The sequence below is a fragment of the Dama dama genome, chromosome 23 (genome assembly GCF_033118175.1).
Source record: "Dama dama isolate Ldn47 chromosome 23, ASM3311817v1, whole genome shotgun sequence".
Classification (NCBI taxonomy): Eukaryota; Metazoa; Chordata; class Mammalia; order Artiodactyla; family Cervidae; genus Dama; species Dama dama.
In genome coordinates this window covers 74,318,017-74,337,931 of record NC_083703.1, presented here as the reverse complement: position 1 = coordinate 74,337,931, position 19,915 = coordinate 74,318,017, and the positions used below count along the sequence as shown (strand labels likewise).

General features: G+C 44.1%; 1 protein-coding gene across 1 annotated transcript; it reads left to right on the top strand.

Moving 5' to 3' along the window:
* Window positions 1-3,578: 3,578 nt before the first annotated feature.
* LOC133044318 (WAP four-disulfide core domain protein 6A-like) lies at window positions 3,579-6,583 on the top strand. Its single transcript, XM_061125711.1, has 3 exons — window positions 3,579-3,703; window positions 4,935-5,066; window positions 6,393-6,583. The coding sequence occupies exons 1-3, from the start codon at window positions 3,613-3,615 to the stop codon at window positions 6,581-6,583; spliced, it is 414 nt and encodes a 137-aa protein (XP_060981694.1). The 5' UTR covers window positions 3,579-3,612.
* The last annotated feature ends 13,332 nt before the right edge of the window (window positions 6,584-19,915 follow it).

Below are 19,915 nucleotides of genomic sequence, written 5' to 3'. Positions count from 1 at the left end.
GACTGAAATTGAAGAAAGTGGAGAACACCACTAGACCCTTCAGGTATGACCTAAATCAAATCCCTTATGACTATACAGTGGAAGTGAGAAATAGACTTAAGGGACTAGATCTGATAGCCGGAGTGCCTGATGAACTGTGGATGGAGGTTCATGACATTGTACAGGAGACAGGAATCAAGACCATCCCTAAGAAAAAGAAATACAAAAAAGCAAAATGGCTGTCTGAGGAGGCCTTACCAATAGCTTTGAAAAGAAGGGAAGTGAAAGGCAAAGGAGAAAAGGAAAGATATACCTATTTGAATGCAGAGTTCCAAAGAATAGCAAAGAGAGATAAGAAAGCCTCAGCGATCAGTGCAAAGAAATAGAGGAAAACAATAGAATGGGAAAGACTAGAGATGTCTTCAAGAAAATTAGAGATACCAAGGGAACCTTTATGCAAAGATGGGCTCAATAAAGGACAGAAATGGTAGGGACATAACAGAAGCAGAAGATATATTTAGAAGAGGTGGCAAGAATACACAGAAGAACGATACAAAAAAGGTCTTCACGACCCACATAATCACAATGGTGTGATCACTCACCTAGAGTCAGACATCCTGGAATGTGAAGTCAACTGGGCCTTAGAAAGCATCACTACAAACAAAGCTACTGGAGGTGATGGAATTCCAGTTGAGCTATTTCAAATCCTGAAAAATGATGCTGTGAAAGTGCTGCACTCAATATGCCAGCAAATTTGGAAAACTCAACAGTGGTCACAGGACTGGAAAAGGTCAGTTTTCATTCCAATCCCTAAGAAAGGCCATGCCAAAGAATGCTCAAACTACCGCACAATTGCACTCATCTCACACGCTAGTAAAGTAATGCTTAAAATTCTCCAAGCCAGGCTTCAGTAATATGTGAACCATAAACTTCCAGATGTTCAAGCTGGTTTTAGGAAAGGCAGAGGAACCAGAGATCAAATTGCCAACATCCGCTGGATCATCAAAAAAACAAGAGAATTCTAGGAAAACATCTATTTCTGCTTTATTGACTATGCCAAAGCCTTTGGCTGTGTGGATCAAAATAAACTGGAAAATTCTGAAAGAGTTGGGAATATCAGACCACCTGACCCGCCTCTTGAGAAACCTGTATGGAGGTCAGGAAGCAACAGTTAGAACTGGACATGGAAAAACAGACCGGTTCCAAATAGGAAAAGGAGTACATCAAGGCTGTATTTTGTCACCCTGCTTATTTAATTTATATGCAGAGTACATGATGAGAAATGCTGGGCTGGATGAAGCACAAGCTGGAATCAAGATTGCCAGAAGAAATATCAATAACCTCAGATATGCAGTTGACACCACCCTTATGGCAGAAAGTGAAGAAGACCTAAAGAGCCTCTTGATGAAAGTGAAAGAGGAGAGTGAAAAGTTGGCTTAAAGCTCAACATTCAGAAAACTAAGATCATGGCATCTGGTCCCATCACTTCATGGCAAATAGATGGGGAAACAGTGGAAACAGCGGCTGACTTTATTTTTCTGGTTTCCAAAATCACTGCAGATGGTGATTGCAGCCATGAAATTAAAAGATGCTTACTCCTTGGAAGGAAAGTTATGACCAACCTAGATAGCATATTGAAAAGCAGAGACATTACTTTGCCAACAAAGGTCCGTCTAGTCAAGGCTATGATTTTTCCAGTGGTCATGTATGGATGTGAGAGTTGGACTATAAAGAAAGCTGAGTGCTGAAAAATTGATGCATTTGAACTGTGGTGTTGGAGAAGACCCTTGAGAGTCCCTTTGACTGCAAGGAGATCCAACCAGTCCATCCTAAAGGAGATCAGTCCTGGGTGTTCATTGGAAGGACTGATGCTGAAGCTGAAACTCCAATACTTTGGCCACCTGATGTGAAGAGCTGACTCATTTGAAAAGACCCTGATGCTGGGAAAGATTGAAGGCAGGAGGAGAAGGGGAGGACAGAGGATGAGATGGTTGGGTGGCATCACCGACTTGATGGACATGGGTTTGGGTGGACTCTGGGAGTTGGTGATGGACAGGGAGGCCTGGCGTGCTGTGGTTCATGGGGTCGCAAAGAATCGGACACGATTGAGTAACTGAACTGAACTGAAGAAGTCACACAAAAGATCGTATACTATAAGATTCTATTTACATGAATTATCCAGAACAGATAAATCCATAAAGATAAAAAGAGAATAGTGGTTGCTGGAATAGGCTGGAGAGGGCGTAGAGTGAGTACTAATGGTATGAGGTTTTCTTTGGGAGTGATGAAAATGTTTTGGAAATAATAAAGGTGGAAGTTGTGCAATATTATGAAGGTACTGAAAAGCCACTGCACTGTTACTTTAAAATTCTTAATTTTATATAACGTGAATTCCACCTCAGTTTTAAGAAATGGATTAGAAAAAAAAATAACGAACTAGAACTGTCTCCTACAGCTGCAGGTAAAATCAGAGACAAGCCAAGAATATGAACTACAGATGCTGCAAGCCTTCAACTGGAAAGTTCAACAGAACATTCTTCAGGCCCCACTGCCGCAGCTAGCTATGAGATCATAACTGACATTTATTCCACCCCACTCCCTACATCACTGATTCTAAGTTACACTCAGAGGTGATAGAAGCTCTCCATTAGCTATAACCTCGTCTCCTGCTTTCAAAGCACCACAGCTTTAACAGGCATTCTCCGAAGATTTGGTTCATTCTCAGATCAGCGTGTTTCTTCCCCCATGTGCTACTCATGACAATACCTTTACTTTTTGACAGTGGTGCCTATCCTGTTAGGTGGTGCTGTGGTAAAGAACCCACCCATCAATGCAGGAGATGCAGGGATCTTTGATCCTTGAGTCAGGAAGATCCCCTGGAGAAGGAAATGGCAATGCACTCCAGGATTCTTGCCTGGAAAATCCCATGGACAGAGGGGCCTGGCGGGTTACAGTCCATGGGGTCACAAAGAATCGGATGCAACTGGACAACTGAGCACACCCACACAACGAAAAGGGGTGGCCCAAAAAAAAGGAAGAGAAAGACAGAAGAGAGATGAATGGCAGGGAGAAAGAGACCCAGACAGAGGGAAATGCAAAGAAAAAGAGAGAAAGATAGGCAGTATAAAAGAAAGGTGCTCAGAGAAGGAAAAACAAACAAACAAAGCAGTGTGAGAAAAATAAGCAGACCAAAATAGATACGTCAGGAGAAGAGTAAGATTAGAAAAAGGCGAGAGAACTAGGATCCTCGTGATCTCCAAACTCCCCCTGGAAAACAGAAGATCCTGAAATCAAATATGTCCTTCTGCCTAGGGGGTCTAGAAGCCCCTGACAAGCTTTGTTCTTCTCTCTGGTTGACCAGAAAGCCAGAGAGCCTCAGTGAGATGAGAAGAGGGAGCTGCCTATCAAAGAGCTCCTCCCCACAGGGGTTGATGTTGTGGGAGTCAGCTAGTCCCACTGATGGCCTCCGGGGCTTGTCGTTGCCCAGAAGAGGGAGTGTGGCTGGCTTGGCTCCAGAGATGTGTGGTTTCCTGGAGTGTCAAGCTAGGCCGGGGCAGCCAAAGTTCAGAAGCAGAAGCTGCAGAGCAGGAGTTCCTGGTTTTGGTGCCGCCAGCCAGGCGAGTCCCTCCTGAAATGGGGTTCCTCGGAGTTTTGCCCATCCTGATACTATTCATTCTCTTGGGGGGTGTCCAGGAACCTGGGCTGGTGGAGGCATTCTTTCTAAGTAAGTATGAAAGTAAATCAAAGCAAGAATTGAAGACTCAGTCTTCCTAGTGGAGAAATGGAGCTTGGCTAGGAGGAAGGAACAAAAATTTTTGCTGATGAGAAATGTGTTCCCCCACCTCTGTCTGGGATCCTGGGGGAGAAAGAAGAACTGTACCCGGAGACCTCCTTTTAGCCCCTTTCCTCCTGGTTAAGATGTCCTTGGTGAATGCAGGAAACTGAGCCTGTGGCAACTGACTTCCCACCATTGTTATGAGAGGGCTTCTTCCTAAGGGTTTGGATGAAACAGACTAAGGGAACTTGGGAAAATTCCCCATAAGAAAGGCCACTCCCCACCCCCCAGCACCACCTTCATCAACTTCTAAGTCTTCTCACTGTAGCCTTCCAAAGTCTCCCCACCCCCACCTCCGTGCCTACAGGGGATCTTTGCCTTTGGGGTAAAGAAGGGTCTTTGAAAGTCCCCTGGAATGCTGACATATGAAGACCTCTGCCATTAACAGCAGAGAGAAGCAGCCCTCAGACAGCAGCGGAGCCACACATGGCTGGGCCAAATCTTGTTCCTCTCCCTGGTAGCCGTGTGAACTTGGCAAGGTTACAGCACCTCCTTTTTACAAAATGTGAATGTTGACAAAGCTTACCCAGAAGAGCTGTAAGGAGGACTGAAGAGAAAAGAACAGGGACACGGTAAACACTTAATCAATACTGGTTATAATGATGAGCAGGAGGAGGATGGGGATGTTGAATGGGGATGCTGAAGATGTCCCAGGCAGCTTGACAGTGGCTTTACAAAGTTTGTCACATGAATCCTCAAAATAGCCCTCTCGGCAAATGAAGAAAATCAAGGTTCAGGGACGGTTCCTGCCACACCGAGAGATGCACAGAATTCAAAGGCCCTGCTTCCAGAAAGGGAGTTTGCAACCACTGAGAGCTGCAACCACCCCCGCTCCGCCCCCAGCCAGGGAACATCCAAATACGGGAAGGCCAAGTGACCAGAATAGTCCTGGGATGAGCATCTCTGTCCCTGGAACCTTATAGATGATGGATTTAGAGATCAGATGTTGAGCGGTTATATGGTTGGGAGTCGGGGTATCTTTGGGAAAATTCTGAGCTCCCTGAAGGTGAGAGGTGAAGTGAAAAGAGCTTCCCTCCTTTGGTGATAGTGTCCTGGCCCTGGGAAGGGAGGGCCCCAGCCCCTTCAAGGTTCCAGACGAGTATATCCTTTTGTCCCTCAGGGCAGTGTCCCCGAAACAGGGTAAGATGTGAAATACAAGAAAGAGACCTATGTACGAACAGCAGAGATTGCCCAAGGAAGATGAAGTGTTGCATGTTTAGCTGTGGAAAGAAATGTTTAGATATCAGCAAAGGTAACTCACCAATCCCCTGGGCTATCTGACACGCTCACCCCTACCCTTACTTTCTGCCACCTGTGCTGGTATTGTTGTACTCCTCCCCTGGTTTGTTGATGACTGGTCTCTGACCAAGAGACTGGGTGCATCTTCAACGTGGCACAAATCCTGTTGATCCTGGGCTGGGGAGGGTGTTGACAGATGTGGGTTTTATCTCATTTCTGCCTCTATTTAGGTGTGTGATGTGAGTAATATAATTTTTCCCCTAAGGGTCTTAGTTTTCCTGTTTCTAAGAAAGGTGTGAGTATTTTGTGATCCTCTGAGATGCTAAGTAGCTATTGAAGTCTCATCAAATGCCAGCATGGTGGCAGGTGACATGATAGCTATAAAAAACAGGTATATGATCTGTATTTCTTAGCTTCTTTTCTGGCCTCTCTGTCTGTAGAAATTCTGGATGCCTCTCCTAGACGTCTTTGATCTCCTACACTCTTTACTCTCTGCTCATATCGTTGAGCTCTAAAGAAGACCTTGTTCATCAAGGGTTATTCATTCATTAAACAAACATTTACTAGTGGCCCTGACACCCATGATGGGCTCCACTTGCTCAGTGTAGCTAGGGGGGACAGGAAAGGGATCCATGATTTAAGATCTGAAAGATGGGTAGAAGGTAGGAAAAATGGAAGGGAAGACATTTCTGGCACAGGGAACAGCATGTGCAAAGGCCCTGTGTGAGAAGACACCATCCACAAGCTAGGAAGCCCAGAGAACAGAGAAGAGCATGAGTATGGTGAGAGAGGAGAACAATAAAGCTAGAGTAGGTAGAGAAAGCTCTGACAAGGCAGGGCCTTGCCAGTCAGGGTAAAGGATCTGGTCTCAATGTTAAAAGCAACAGACTATCTACATTCAAATCCCTTACCATCTATAATGTGACCTTAGGGAAGTGATTTAGCCTCTCTGAGTCTCAGTTTGTTCATTTGAAAAATGAAAATGATAAGAGGATCTACCTCATAAGACTATGTGTTAATATATGTCAAGTCCTGAGAACAGTGCCTGATCCTTTAATAACTGTGTGCTCAGCGTGCGTCAGACTATGAGGTTCTGAAGAACTCTATTTGTACCTCCTAGGACTGTGCACAAAACAGTTGCTCAGTAAATGCTTCCGTTCAGGATTTTTTACTGTAAACATTCCTGAAACATCCAAGCAGGATGAGTTCTGTGCCATGCGCTAAAATTTTCATGCCTTTGCATTCCGCTGCCCTCCCACCCCATGCCATTGCACGTGTTTGGAATGTTCCTTTAGGGAGGCAGACATCCAAACAGCTCTGCCCCTCAATCTCCCTGCAGATGTGTGCACTTTGCCAAAGGTTCCTGGCCCCTGCAATGCCTTCTTTGTGCGCTGGTGGTATGATCAGCAAAAAGAAATCTGCTCCTCATTTATCTATGGAGGTTGCCAAGGGAACAATAACAACTTCCAATCTGAAGGTGTCTGCCGTGCTATCTGCCCCCGGAGAAGTAAGTCCCAGTCTCCATGCTAACCTGGGCCACCCTAGGAGGCCTGGTGTTGACTGGTCCATTTCAGAAGCCTGGCAGTCTTTGGGCTTACGATCGAGAGGTAAGAATGCAGCTCACAGAAGGGTAAGTAGGAGGATGTTTTGGGAAAGAGAGGGTGTGAAAGGTAGCAGTGGTCAAAGGGACGTGGGAGAACATGAAATAAATGGTGGGTACAGACAGAGTAAGCAGAGGTGGTGGAGTAGCTGAGATCAAGTCAGAAGAAGGCCCAGTGAACTGGCCCAGAGCTGGGCACCATGCACCAGCCTTAACTTCTATCAAACCTCGCCACTGATTCTTTTTCTTTTCTTAAGGTGATTATAGCCAGGACAACCACATGCTTTATTGACCAAACCAAGACACTTTTAAGAGTGAAAGGAGATGCCATTAATTATTACACTGGGAACAACAGGCATAAACTGGGACTATTGGAAAAACCAGGACACATGATCACTCTATGAGCCCCTGAAGACACTCCACTTCTGTTTTTTCTCCCTGTGAAATGATATAAAAATGACACCATCTCCTTTCTTCCATTAATTGCAAGCTTTGGTCCTGAAGGTGAGAAGGGCCCCAGCATCTCACCAGGACATCGTTTTTCATCCTGTTGTCTTGTAGGGTCAGTCAGCTGGCTGGGATAAAGAAAGCTGGAACAGCCTCCAGGATTTGGCTCTTGTTCCAAGGATCTCTCCAGGTGTGCCTGACAGAGGTTCCATGTTGGCCTCTACAGGTCAAATCTCAGCTGTGAAGACCTTGGAGGTTCTCTTGAGGAGCCCATGATTTGCTGACGTCCTTTCCTCCAGCTCAGCTACTCTTCAAACATAATGCCCTTCGCCCTTTGAACCCTTCTCAGCATGTGACCCTATTTCTTCAACTTTCAGGGCCCCCATTTATGGAACTTTCCCCCATTTTGGAAACCTCCAGTTGCCCCCAATAAAGCGCTCTGTGAGGTCTGAGTTATCTGTGGCTAAATAATTCACATCGTTCCCTCTGCAGAGAACATGTCATTTGATCTCCCAGTGACACCAAAAGAGGGACAGAAGAGTATGAAAATCCTGTAGAGGGCTGGTGATATTTTTGTCCTGGTGCAATTGCCATAAATTTGCTTAAGAATGGAAACAGAGCAGGTCCAGGTTTTGTCTGGACTAAAGCTTACAAGTTCCTTTAAAAAGGAATGCGCAATAAATTTAAAAGTGAATATTATTTCAAGTGAGAAAGGAAATTGCACCAATTGCAAAGTTTAAAAAGCTAGCTAGTACTACTAATTGCACAAAATCCATTTAGATGAATTATCAATTTTTTTAAAAGTAGGACATTATTTCTGTAAAAGTCAATGTCTATGGAAAGATAATTCAGTCTTTGATTTACTCTGGCTGATCAAAAGATGACTGTTTTTCTATTTTGATTATGGTGGAGATGCATAAATAACACAGCCATATGTGATAGTTGTAGTTCTCCTGCAGGTTTGTGCCCTAAAGATACAGGAATTTTAATAAATTCTCTTTGTACAATTCCATCAAAAAAGAAGAAAATGCATGGTGCATTTAAAATTGTGCATATTGAATTATCAAGTATATTCTTGCTAGTAAAGAGCATCTATTCTTGGGATGGGATGTGGGAGGGAGGTTCAAGAGAGAAGGAACATATGTATACCTGTGACCGATTCATGTTGATGCATGGCAGAAACTGAAGAGGAAAAGTTAAAATTTAGCATAACCTCTTTCTCCCTCTGCCTCTGTAACTCAGCTTGCCCCTTGCAAATTGTAGATCATGTAGGTCACATAGTTTCGGAAAGTGGGGACTTGCAATACTAGGAACTGGAGTTCATCTCACTCACGCTTATCCTGCTGTTTGTAATTGCCCAGCCCGTGCAAACCTGCTTAATCATGCCTGTCCAGGTCAGGCATCCCCTCCCCATCTTGACTGCTGTTCCTGTGTACACGAAAGCCCTTAGTTTAAACCAGTCTATTAACAGCTAGTGTTGCCCACTACAGTCTGTCTATAAAAACTCTGTAATCCCTTTGTTCGGGGCTCAGAGCTTGGAGTGTTAACTCTTCTGGGCCCACCGGGGTAATAAACCTGAGTTCTCCAACTCTCCAAGTGTGGTGTTTGGTTTCTCGAATACTGGTTTCTGCAACAAATTAACTCAATATTGTAAAGTAATTATCCTCCAATTAAAAAAAAAAAGAGCACCTGCTCTGAACAGGCTTCCTTAAGAACTAATTTTTTCCTCTTTATAGATTTATTTTTCTGATATTTGGAAGAATTTTTTGCAGAATGATTTTTCTGGCTCCATACATTTTAAACCTTGTTTTTCCTCCACTATTCCATCCTTCTAGGTACATTAGGTATATTTTATTACAACACAACCTCTAGCCCCATTCCTTAGTGTCATGTGGGTGGTAGGAATGTTGCTTAGCACCATTCTTGCACCAAGACAGATGGCAGCAACTTATGATACATAGAAATGTTGTGGGAGTGTGTAATTTCCTCAATTCTGTCTCATCACAACAAAAATTTGAAGGGACGGACATTAAAGCTCTCGGACAGACCGTGTCACAGCACCATGTTACAGCTCAGTTTTATTTAGAAAATAAAAGGAAAATACATCCTTGAGGCATGAAGGCATGCTGACCCAAAAGAAGTGAAGATAAGAGAGCGAGACAGCCGGGGAGAGAGAGAGCGAGTGAGCGAGTGAGGAGCCTGGCCCTTTGGCTCCTCTTTATATGTTGTTTTCTCCTCCCCCTGGGCCTGCCTTGTGTAAATTGGGTTAGCAGGAGTGCTATTTGTTCTACCTGAGGTCCTCACTCCGGTCCTCGGACCTTCCTTTGTTCTATTTTCATGGACTTTCCCCTTCCTTGTCTTTTAGCCACCGCCATTCTGGACTCCTTTTTCCTATTCTAACTACGTAACAGAAATAACTGATACACAATACATAGATGTATCGTACATACATGAATGACCACTTAAATATAGGGGCTTCCCAGGGGGCTCTAGTGGTAAAGAACCAGCCTGCCAGTGCAAGAGACATAAGAGATGGGGATTCGATCCCTGGGTTGGGAAGATCCCCTGGAGGAGGGCATGGCAACCCACTACAGGATTCATGTCTGGAGAATCCCATGGACAGAGGAGCCTGGAGGGCTGCAGCCCAGAGTGTTGCAAAGAGTCAGACATGATTGAAGCTACTTAGCATGCACACACGTAAATATATCCCACTGATTCCAAACTCAGTTGCTTCCCCAACTCAACTTCCTTTTAGCTGGATGCCATAAGTGCTGGCAGCCATTTAAACATCACTGGACACAGGAGGAGAGGGAAAGATGGAGTGGAAAGAGAAAGCAGGCTGATCAGTTAGAAGATCTTGCTTTCAGAGATGATACAGAGCATATTAATACTACCTGGGCCACTCTCAGAGTCTTACAAGGGGCCTGTTCAAGTGAGGGGTCCTAAGGCTTGAGGCTTAATAGAGGGTAGCTCCATCTTAGAAAGGGCTCATGCATCTGCCACAGAGAGGGAGGGGACCAACTACGCTGAGATGATCATGCTAAAGAGGCCCCTGTGGGTGCTCTGGTCCACAGCCCCAGAAAAGCTCTGCCTAAGGAGCAGCATCAGTCTCCAGCCACATGAATGAGCTCCCAACACATCAGAGCCTCCAGCAAACATAAACCCTATGAAGACCCCAAGAGAGGACCACCCAGCTGATTCCTTCCCATTTCCTCACCCACAAAAAATAAAATGCTTGTTTTAAACTACCAAGTTTGGGGAATTAAAAAAATGGTTTATTTGGCTGCATCGGGTCTTAGTTGCATCATGCAGGATCTTGGTTGTGGCCCCTGGACTCTCTAGTTGTGGCTGGAGCACCCTGGAGCCCATGGGCTTCAGCCATTGCAGTGCGTGGGCTTAGCTGCTTCGTGGCTTGTGGGGTCTTAGTTCCCTGACCAGGGATGGGGTCTGCGTCCCCTGCATTGCAAGGCAGAATCTTAACTATTGGACCACCAGGGAAGTCCCTGGGAAAATTTTATTTGCAGCAATTAGTAGATAATTGGAACAGATGAGATAAGGAAGTGAATAGAATGGAAGCAGGAAGCGGGGACGGGAGAAGAAGAGGAAAGACATGGAGAAGACTGGGTGAAGAAAAAAAGGGGTCCCCAAAAGACGGGCAAGATAAGAGGGCACAGGGCTTGAGAAGGGAGCCCCACAGCACACATCTTGGACGTCACTTTTGAATAAACTCCTTGTTTGCTTTGACTTGCACCAAGAGTTTCTAAAGAGAGTCTGGGGTACACTTACTGGTCAAGTAAGACCCATCATCTTCTCAACTCTCAGTTTCTCCCTCTTTAAAAAGGGCTGCTTAAATTTATGACTATTTCTGAAAATGATGTTAGCAAACACCTACAATAGGGTCACTTAGGGTCACTTATGGGGCTTCCCTGGTAGCTCACTGTTAAAGAATTTGTTTGCCAATGCAGGAGCCACAGGACATGCAGTTTCGATTGCTGGGTCTGGAAGATCTGGAGGAGGGTATGGCAACACACTCCAGTATTCTTGCCTGGAGACTCCCCATGGACAGAAGAGCCTGGCTGGTCACATAGGGTAGGGAGGAGCTTGTCTAAAGTGTGGGTCCTCCAGAAATTGTCCTCTAAGAAATGGTCATCTCAAGAAGGAGAGTCCAGAAATCTTCAAGATCTAAGTGATTTTATCAGAACCTGTGGATGGAATGATACTTAAGGGGCAATCCATAAGTGAGGGAAAAAAAAAAGAGGCTTAACACGTTTATTGGTGCCTGCTCCCAGTACAGAAGGACATTAGGAGAAATTACTAGAATCTTTGAAAGCTGGGGAGGATCAGGCAGGGTTGGGCCGCAGATCTCCAAAACACTGCTAATGTGGCAGTTTTGCAGAGTGACTATCTGGCCAAGTGGTCCTCGTGTGTGGTGTCTCCCACATTTACATTGCTCTTGCCTTCACATGTCTGTTCTCCTGGGAAGCCTGTTCCAGTCCTGTGCATCTTTGTGATGCAGGGCAAATTACCAAAAAGTCATCATTGGTCTACGTCCTCTGGGGAGAGCACTTCTCTGGGAATAAAGACGTTGAAATGTGAGTCTAAACTTTGCCCCTCGTTGAATGTATGACCCAGTTGGGACAGGATAGGGTGGAGAGGTACTCCTCTCAGGATCTCAGTTTCCCATCTGTTAGATGAAAGTGGTGGACTAATATTCAAAGAGTATTTCTAAAGTTGAGAAAATATGAAAGCTCAGGAACCCTGCCAAATCTGATAAGCAAGTGATGCTTGTCCATCCCATTGGTACCTCTCAATTCTTGATTGAAGTTTTACATGCATGAGGGATTGGAACAGACTCGTTCTGCCCTCATGGACCACAGAGGTCCTTGTAAATGGCCAAGTGTGCTTTATGGATGACAGCGTCTGTACTCTGCGCTCAGACACTCCTGAGCAGAGCCCTCAGCGTTGAGCATAGGTCCTTATGTGGAAGATGCTGTGTCTCCTTGTTGTCAACTGTTTGCTCGTTTCTCTGCCCCTAAGAACCCTACTCAAGAGGATACCTTGAGTAGGATTTTTAGGTGTTACTCGTGCTAGCAGGCAGACCCAGGACCCCTTATCTCTCTTCTTCTCTTTTCAAAACTGCCTTCAGAGCCAGAAATGCCCAGAGGAAGCTGTGGATGGCTTGGAACCTCTGGGAATGAGCAGGTAAAGGAGACTAGAGAGGTCTCACAGCCCAATAACTTTCCCCTCTTTTTTTTTTTTTTTTAAACACATGTACAAATAGAAGCTTCTAGCAGGAAACAGACTTTTCCAAAGTCATACAGCAAATCAATAACATATCTGGATCTAAAATCTAGGTTTGAAAGGTAGCAAGGTGTTGCTCGGGGGCTCAGACGGTAGAGTCTGCCTGCAATGCAGGAGATTCAGGTTCGATTCCTGGGTCGGGAAGATCCTCTAGAGAAGGGAATGGCTACCCACTCCAGTATTCTTGCCTGGAGAATTCCATTGACAGAGGAGCCTGGCAAGCCATAGTCCATGGTGTCACGAAGAGCTGGGTACAACTGAGCGACTAACACAAGGTGTTGCCAGATCCCACAGCCTAATGGGAAACCAGGGTGGATATAATGGGTATTTGTCATTTTTTTTTTTTTTAATATTCAGCATCTTAATCTCATTCCTACAGATGAATCTTACAGATGAAGAATTCCCTATCCAGGGGAGTCTTGAAATGAGGTAAAACCAGCATTCCAATGCAAAAGCTGAGAGGGTCAGATACTTTATAAGTCAGGGTTCATTAAAGGACACTGAAACCACCATATTTTGTATTTCAAACAGAGAGAATTAAAAAATATAAATTGGGTACATGAGTATTGGGAAGATGAATGGCCAAAAGGAGGAGGGGTTGAGGCATCCATCACTCCTAGATTTGGGAGAATAAAAGATTTGGAATGACCAGACCTAGGAGTTCATAGAAGGGGCCCAGACAAAACTGGGGCTCATACTTCTGGAAGGACAGAGCTGGGGCTGCGTGGTGGGCACTCAATCTTCTAAAATGCCCTGCAGCTGGTATTTGGCCCTCTGAAATGAGGGGAAGCTGGCTCCAATGGTACTTGGTCTACTGTGTCAGCAGGCAGAGCCAGCTGGTGCTGGTATTTCCAAGGAGGGGCAAATGTATCTGGCTTGAAAAATGATCCAGAGAGTGGAGCTCTAACTCTTTTCTGCTGCTGGAAAGATGCTGATGGGAGACAGAAAAAGGAAGACAATCTTCTTCCTTCATCTCATCTGTCAGTTTTCTTTCAGAGTCTCCCATTCACAGAGTCTAACTGAAAGCAAACTGGCAAAAGAGTAAGGGAAAACTTCATTTGTAGAGAGTCCCATCCCCAGCAGAGCAAGGACAGACTTGGAGCTAGAAGAGGGGAATTATTACTAGCGTACTCTCTCTCCCAGCCTGTTTTGCAGCTGGTAAATAGGCACTAGTCTTGGGTTCAGACAATCAGACACCTCACTTAAAACACTGAATTGAGAGCTACAAAGCAAGAAGCAAGGATAAGAAAGAATTCATTCTGAGGGACAGCAAGAGCAGAGAGCCTCATCCTGTTTCTGGGGGGCAGTGGGCATGATGGTGAAGGTGTTGGTATAAGATGGATCCCCAGTGTTGAGGACTCTGTTGATTGTGGCCCTGGCTTTGTCGCCTTCCTTGTTCCCATCCATTCCCCTAATCTTATTTTCCTGTCCTGTTGGGTATCCTGACAGCCACCCAGAATTTGAAAAGTAGATTTCCATTATGTTTAAAATAACCGGGATTGCATTTGTGCCTGGAAACCCTGACTGACACGTGAGGATGGCACCTGGAAGAGTCTAGAAGTCCCAACGAGCATAGGGCTCAGTCACTCAGTTGTGTCTAACTCTTTGTGACTCCATGGACTGAAGCCCGCCAGACTCCTCTGTCTATGGGATTTTATAGGTGAGAATACTTGAGTGGGTTCTCCAGGGATCTTCCCGACCCAGGAATGTAACTTGAGTCTCTTTCATTGCCTGAAGTGGCAGGCAGATTCTTTACCACTAGCACCACCTGGAAATCTCAATGAGCACAGAGGACTTTTTTTCTCACGACAGGTTGTCAGCCTAACGTGATGTGGTCCAATGAAGTCCTTCCACAACCAGTTCCTGAAGTTTGTCGTTATGCTATGGGCCCCACATTCCTCTGGGTTAGGTTTTTCTTTGGAATGGGTGTCCTTTAGAGCATGAATACCCAGAAGTGAGTAACACTGAGGTCATTTACCCTCTTACTTTCTCATTGCAAGGATACGGATATGATGAAAGAACTGGGGCTTGAGTGGAAATCAGAAAGAATATTCTCTTCAAAATAACAGGGTAAATAAAGCAAGACTACTTCCATGAATAGTAGAAAGAGCTTTGGGCTTAGGGAACTGGTCTCTAATGCTGGCCCCAGCCCTTGAACTATGTGACAGTGAATAAGTTGCTATTCTCTCTGGGCCCTGGTATTACCACACCTGCACCATTGGGAAAAGATAGAGGACCTTCCTCTATAGACTCACCTGGGGCACTGCCTTGGCGCGAATCCTTCCCGCCCCTAGTGAGGTTCAAAGCGATATCAACAGAGGTAGTGATGGGAGAAGGGTGGGCCTGGTAGAGCAACAGGAGATCCAGTAAAACCCTGTAGACCACACACCTTCCAGGAAGGCCCGGGGCTCCAAACCCTTGTCCTACATCCGCCTCTTGTCAGGCGAGCTGCACCCCAATGCAGTATCATATTGGGAGGGGAGAACTGAGCCCCTATAACTGTCATCAAGACCTGGGTTTTGGGTGTGGAGGGCAGTTTTCAGCCTCGATCAACGGAATGTATACTTCAGTATCCACAAGTACTGACATCTGAGCTGCTCTAAGACATCCCAGACACAACATCAGCAGGCTGTCAAGAAGATGAACTAACATTTTTAATGCCTTTTAAATACCTTATCTGCCTTTGAGTAGGTCAAGGTTTTTTTCTTTTTCTTTTTGAAGCCACATATCTAAGGCAGTGGCTCACCAATACTAATACAATGAGAACTCAGATATTCTAGACTTTTCCAAACAAAACAAACAAACAGAAAAACAAACTTAAAAGGAAGGTCTCCAGGTAATTCTAATATGTTACAAGTTTGGAACTACTAGCCTAACACCTTCTCCATTTAATATCACAATTCCTGAAAGATATTATTAAATGCAGAGCGTATCATTTCTAATTCATCATATTTATACTTCTGCATTCCTTCTGCCATTAATTTTGACACTAAAGATTCTTCCTTCTTGATCTGCCATTCCTGATAAGTATTGTCCAGTAGAGAATATCTCATACCTGTTTCATCATATTTATCTTTTGCACAACCTTCCCTCCCTTTTTCTCCTTATCACCTACTTTTGGCATATTAACTCATCAAGCAAAATGAAGACAGACTTACTCAGTGTTCTTTCAAGATCACTGAGAACACGACTGAAGTGACTTAGCACGCACTTATAGTTGATTTACAATGTTGTGTTAGTTTCAGGTGTACAACAAAATGATTAATATATACATGTATTATATATTACATCTATACTATACATGTATATAATACATATATTCTTTTTAAGATTCTTTTCCCTTACAGGTTATTACAACATATTGAGTATAGTTACATGTGCTATATAATAGGTCCTTGTTGGTTATCTATTTTATATATTGTAGTGAATGTATGTTGATCCCAACCTCTTAATTTATCCCTCCCTGCCCTTTCCCTTTTGGTGACCATACATTTATTTTCTATGTCTGTGGGCCTATTTATGTTTTGCAGATAAATTCATTTGTATGATTTTCTTAGACTCCACACATAAGCAAGATCATGGTGTTTGTCTTTCTCTGTCTGACTTACATCACTTAGTATGACAATCTCTAGGTCCATCCACGTTGCTGCAAAAGGCATCATTTCATTCTTTTTTATGGCTGAGTAATAATCCGCTGTTACTTAGCTATTAAATCAGCCATATAACCATGACTGATTTGACTGTTGTACCTCCCTCTTGAGTCTCCCTCTCCTCCCCCCTGCCCCCATCCCACCCTTTCAGGTCATCACAGAGCACCAGGCTGGGTTCCCTGTTCTTATATAGAGACTTCTTATTAGCTGTCTGTCTTACACATGATAGTGTATATATGTCAATGCTACTCTCTCCATTCGTCCCACTCTTTCCTTCCCCTATTGTGTCCACAAGTCTGTTCTCTATATCTGCGTCTCCATTCCTTCCCTGAAAATAGGTTCATCAATACCATTTTTCCAGACCCGTATTTATGAGTTAATATACTGTATTTGTTTTTCTCTATCTGACTTACTTCACTCATATAACAGGCTCTAGGTTCATCCACCTCACTATAACTGACTCAAATTTTATCAGAATTAGCTCAATAGATGTACACCCAATCCTATGTACATCCTAAACTCAGGGTCTCTAAGATCTCTCTGCCAGCCCAAACATGACTCTATGAGTTCCTCTACTCCATGACTTCATTTCCCAAATAATAAAGCCCTGAAGTGGATAGGCATTGAGTTCATGGAGAATTGATGGTCTCTCTGGGGTATGAAAATGATGGAGGGGAATGTCCTTTCTGAAGGACAGAGGTCCTTGGCAGGGTAGTGGTAGAACGACACAGTATAATGGTTTAACAAAGGTTTGGGTCAGAGAAACATCAGTAAAACCCCAGACTGATCAGTTATGAACTAAATAAACTTGGGCATGTCTCACAACGTCTGTGGGTCATGGTTTTCTTATCTGTGAAAAATGCAAAATGATAAAATCTGAGCCACAGAGTTTTTGCGAAGGTCACACAAGATGATTTATGTGAGCATACTCCCTGGTATGTTGGAGATATTTCATGACCAAAAAAGGATTAGTATGAGAACAAACAGTGCAAAATGCAGGCATTGCTTCACAGTGTCAACTACGCAGACGCAAATCATGTAGAGTCACAACTCCCAGGAAAATGGTCAGTCTGGAGCTGTGGGAATTCACTGTGTCTCAGGGAGAATTTGAACCTCCTGAGTTTTAGGTACATTTTCTTCCCTCCACTGAAGACCCTATTCATATGCAAGCTATTTGGCATGGAATGCTAAAAATTATCCCCTGCTAAAATTTTCACTTGTCTTTCTGAAGACATAAATTTACTTTCCTCGTGGCACAGTGCATGGAAATCCAGCTGCCCACGCAGGGGACACAAGTCTGGCTTGGTCCTGAAGGATCCCACGTGCCGCAGAGCAACCAAGCTTGTGACCACAACTGCTGAGCCTGTGTGTCAGGGAGCCAGTGCTCTGCAACAAGAGACGCCTACGCACCGCAGCTAGAGAGTAGCCCCCACTTCCCACAACTAGAGAAAAGCCTGCACAGCAACGAAGACCCAGCACTATCAAAAATTAAAAAAATAAAATAAAATAAATTATAAAGAATAAATTGACTCTGCTTTTAAAGTAATCAAGTTTATTTCCCCCCTCTGGACATTTGCTTTGAACATAAATAAGGTGAAAACAAAAATAAAAACTCCTGGTATGTGTGCGTGTGTGGTAAACGTATTTGTTACATGTACAAGCAAGTCTAAGTCTTCATTTCTCTGTTGTGTCCATTATCTTGGGATGATGACAGTATCTGTCCCAAGGTCTTTTCATGAGAACATGAAGAGTCAAGGCAGAAAATTCCTTGATGTGTAGCCAGTATTCAGGTGATACTGGTCTCCTTCCCCCTTCTAGAAAAGATAAAGATAAACTTTACATGGAGGTTTTAGTCTGAATGGGGAGATTTCACTTTTCCAATATTCCACCCTTATTTACTTCCCCTATCCCTACACTGGACTTCCCGGGTGGCTCAGTGGTATAAAAATCTGTCTGTCAGTGCAGGAGATGTAGTTTTGATCCCTGGGTCAGGAAGATCCATACCCTGGGAGAAGGGTATGACAACCCACTCCAGTTTTCTTTCTTGGGAAATCCCATGGAAAGAGGAGCCTGGCAGCGGCTACAGTCCATGGATTCACAAAAGAGTCAGACGTGACTTAGTAATTAAACAACAACAAAAGTCCCTACACTACCCAAAATCATCAGGTCTCAATTAATAATAATTTAATTAATTCTTTATACATGTGTACACACACACACACACACACAAACATGTATACATGGTTGACATGGGGTTAGTAAATGTCACTTTTAAAAGATAGACGGTACCAAATATTTATTCAAAATAGTTGTAGAGATCATTGAAACTATATAGGTAATCTTGAAATGACAGGAAGTTAATATAAAGATTTATTATGTCATCAGAAGTAATCAATCAATTTTCTTATTTTTACTGAAGTATAGTTGATTAGTAAGACTCCTTTGATGAGTATAAGTACTAGTAACTAGCAAGAACTTCCTGCTAGCTTCTCCAATGAGCTTTTAATAAATCTTGCACCAGCCCTCCAGCTTCTGGGATTATAGTCATCAGTCACCTGAAGAAAGGCCGAGTCACTGAGTCATCGCCAGAGATCGCCCAGGGCAACCGGGTACAGAGTGCCTGGTTTGGAAAGGTCAGTGCCTCCCACACCCACCTACAAGGCTTGTTCAGTCGGTAAGAACGGACACAGCTCATCAAGCACTGCATTTACTTTGTGGAATCCATAGCATGCTGCCAATGTAAGGTCCAGGGATTAGGACTCTGCACCTTCACTGTCAGGGGGCCTGGGTTAGATCTCTGGTCGGGAAGTGTTTATATCCATAATTTTTATGCAGGTTGCTTAACCTCAGCAATATCTGACATCTGAGGGCAGATACTTCTTTATGTTGAAGATGTCCTACATCTTGTAGAATGTTTAGCAGCATCCTTGGCCTTTACCAGCTGCCCCTCACCCCTAAGTTCTGTCACTCAAAAACATCTCTAGATATTGTCCCTGGGAGGCCAGAATTATCCCCTCCCCAGATGAAAACTGCTTTTCTGGGAAAGCAGAAACTTTTCTGAAAAAGTTTTCTGAAAAACATTTTTCTTTTGTAGCTTGTGGGACCTTACCCGAGATGGAAACTGGGCCCATGGCAGAGAAGGCCTGGAGTCCTAACCACCGGACTAATGAGGAATTCCTGAAAACTGCTTTTCTGAATTTAGAGGCCAATTCTCACTCTAGAAGAGGGAACATTGTAGTAAAGTTCTCAGCCGAGGGATCATTGTAGTAAACCTGTAGGCAATCCTGCCTTTCCTTTGTTTGATTGGAATGTCTGTCTGTTTACTTCCTGGGAGCCTCCTTCTGCCATGATTTTGGTTTCTGATGAACAAATTTGACCACCTAAGAGAGCTAAGAAAAGAGATACCAGGAATAATGTTACTAGACCCACCAAGGTGCAAAAGAGGATGCACCCATAGAGATGCAGAAATGCAGGCTTTTGAGAAGCCTTCAAGGGAATACAGTGAAGCTCTGAAGGTGATGAGACGGTTGACCAGTCACTGTGTGAACTATAGTTGGGAGAAGCAATGCCAATGAGTGAGGATCATGGCTTCAGGGAATTTAAAGAGAAGGAAGGAAGAGTTACCACTAATGTGTAAAGATGGGTAACACGTTTCTATAGAGACCAAGTGTGGTGCTGATCCAGCTGGTACTCTCATTTCCAGTTTGGGGCAATTATGAGTAAGCCCCTTACAAACATTTGCACATAGGATTTTGCAAGAACATAAGGTATCCTTTGGCTTCCTGATGGCTCAGTGGTAAAGAATCACCTGCCAGTGCAGGAGAAAGTGAAAGTGAAAGTCTGTCAGTCATGTCCGACTCTTTG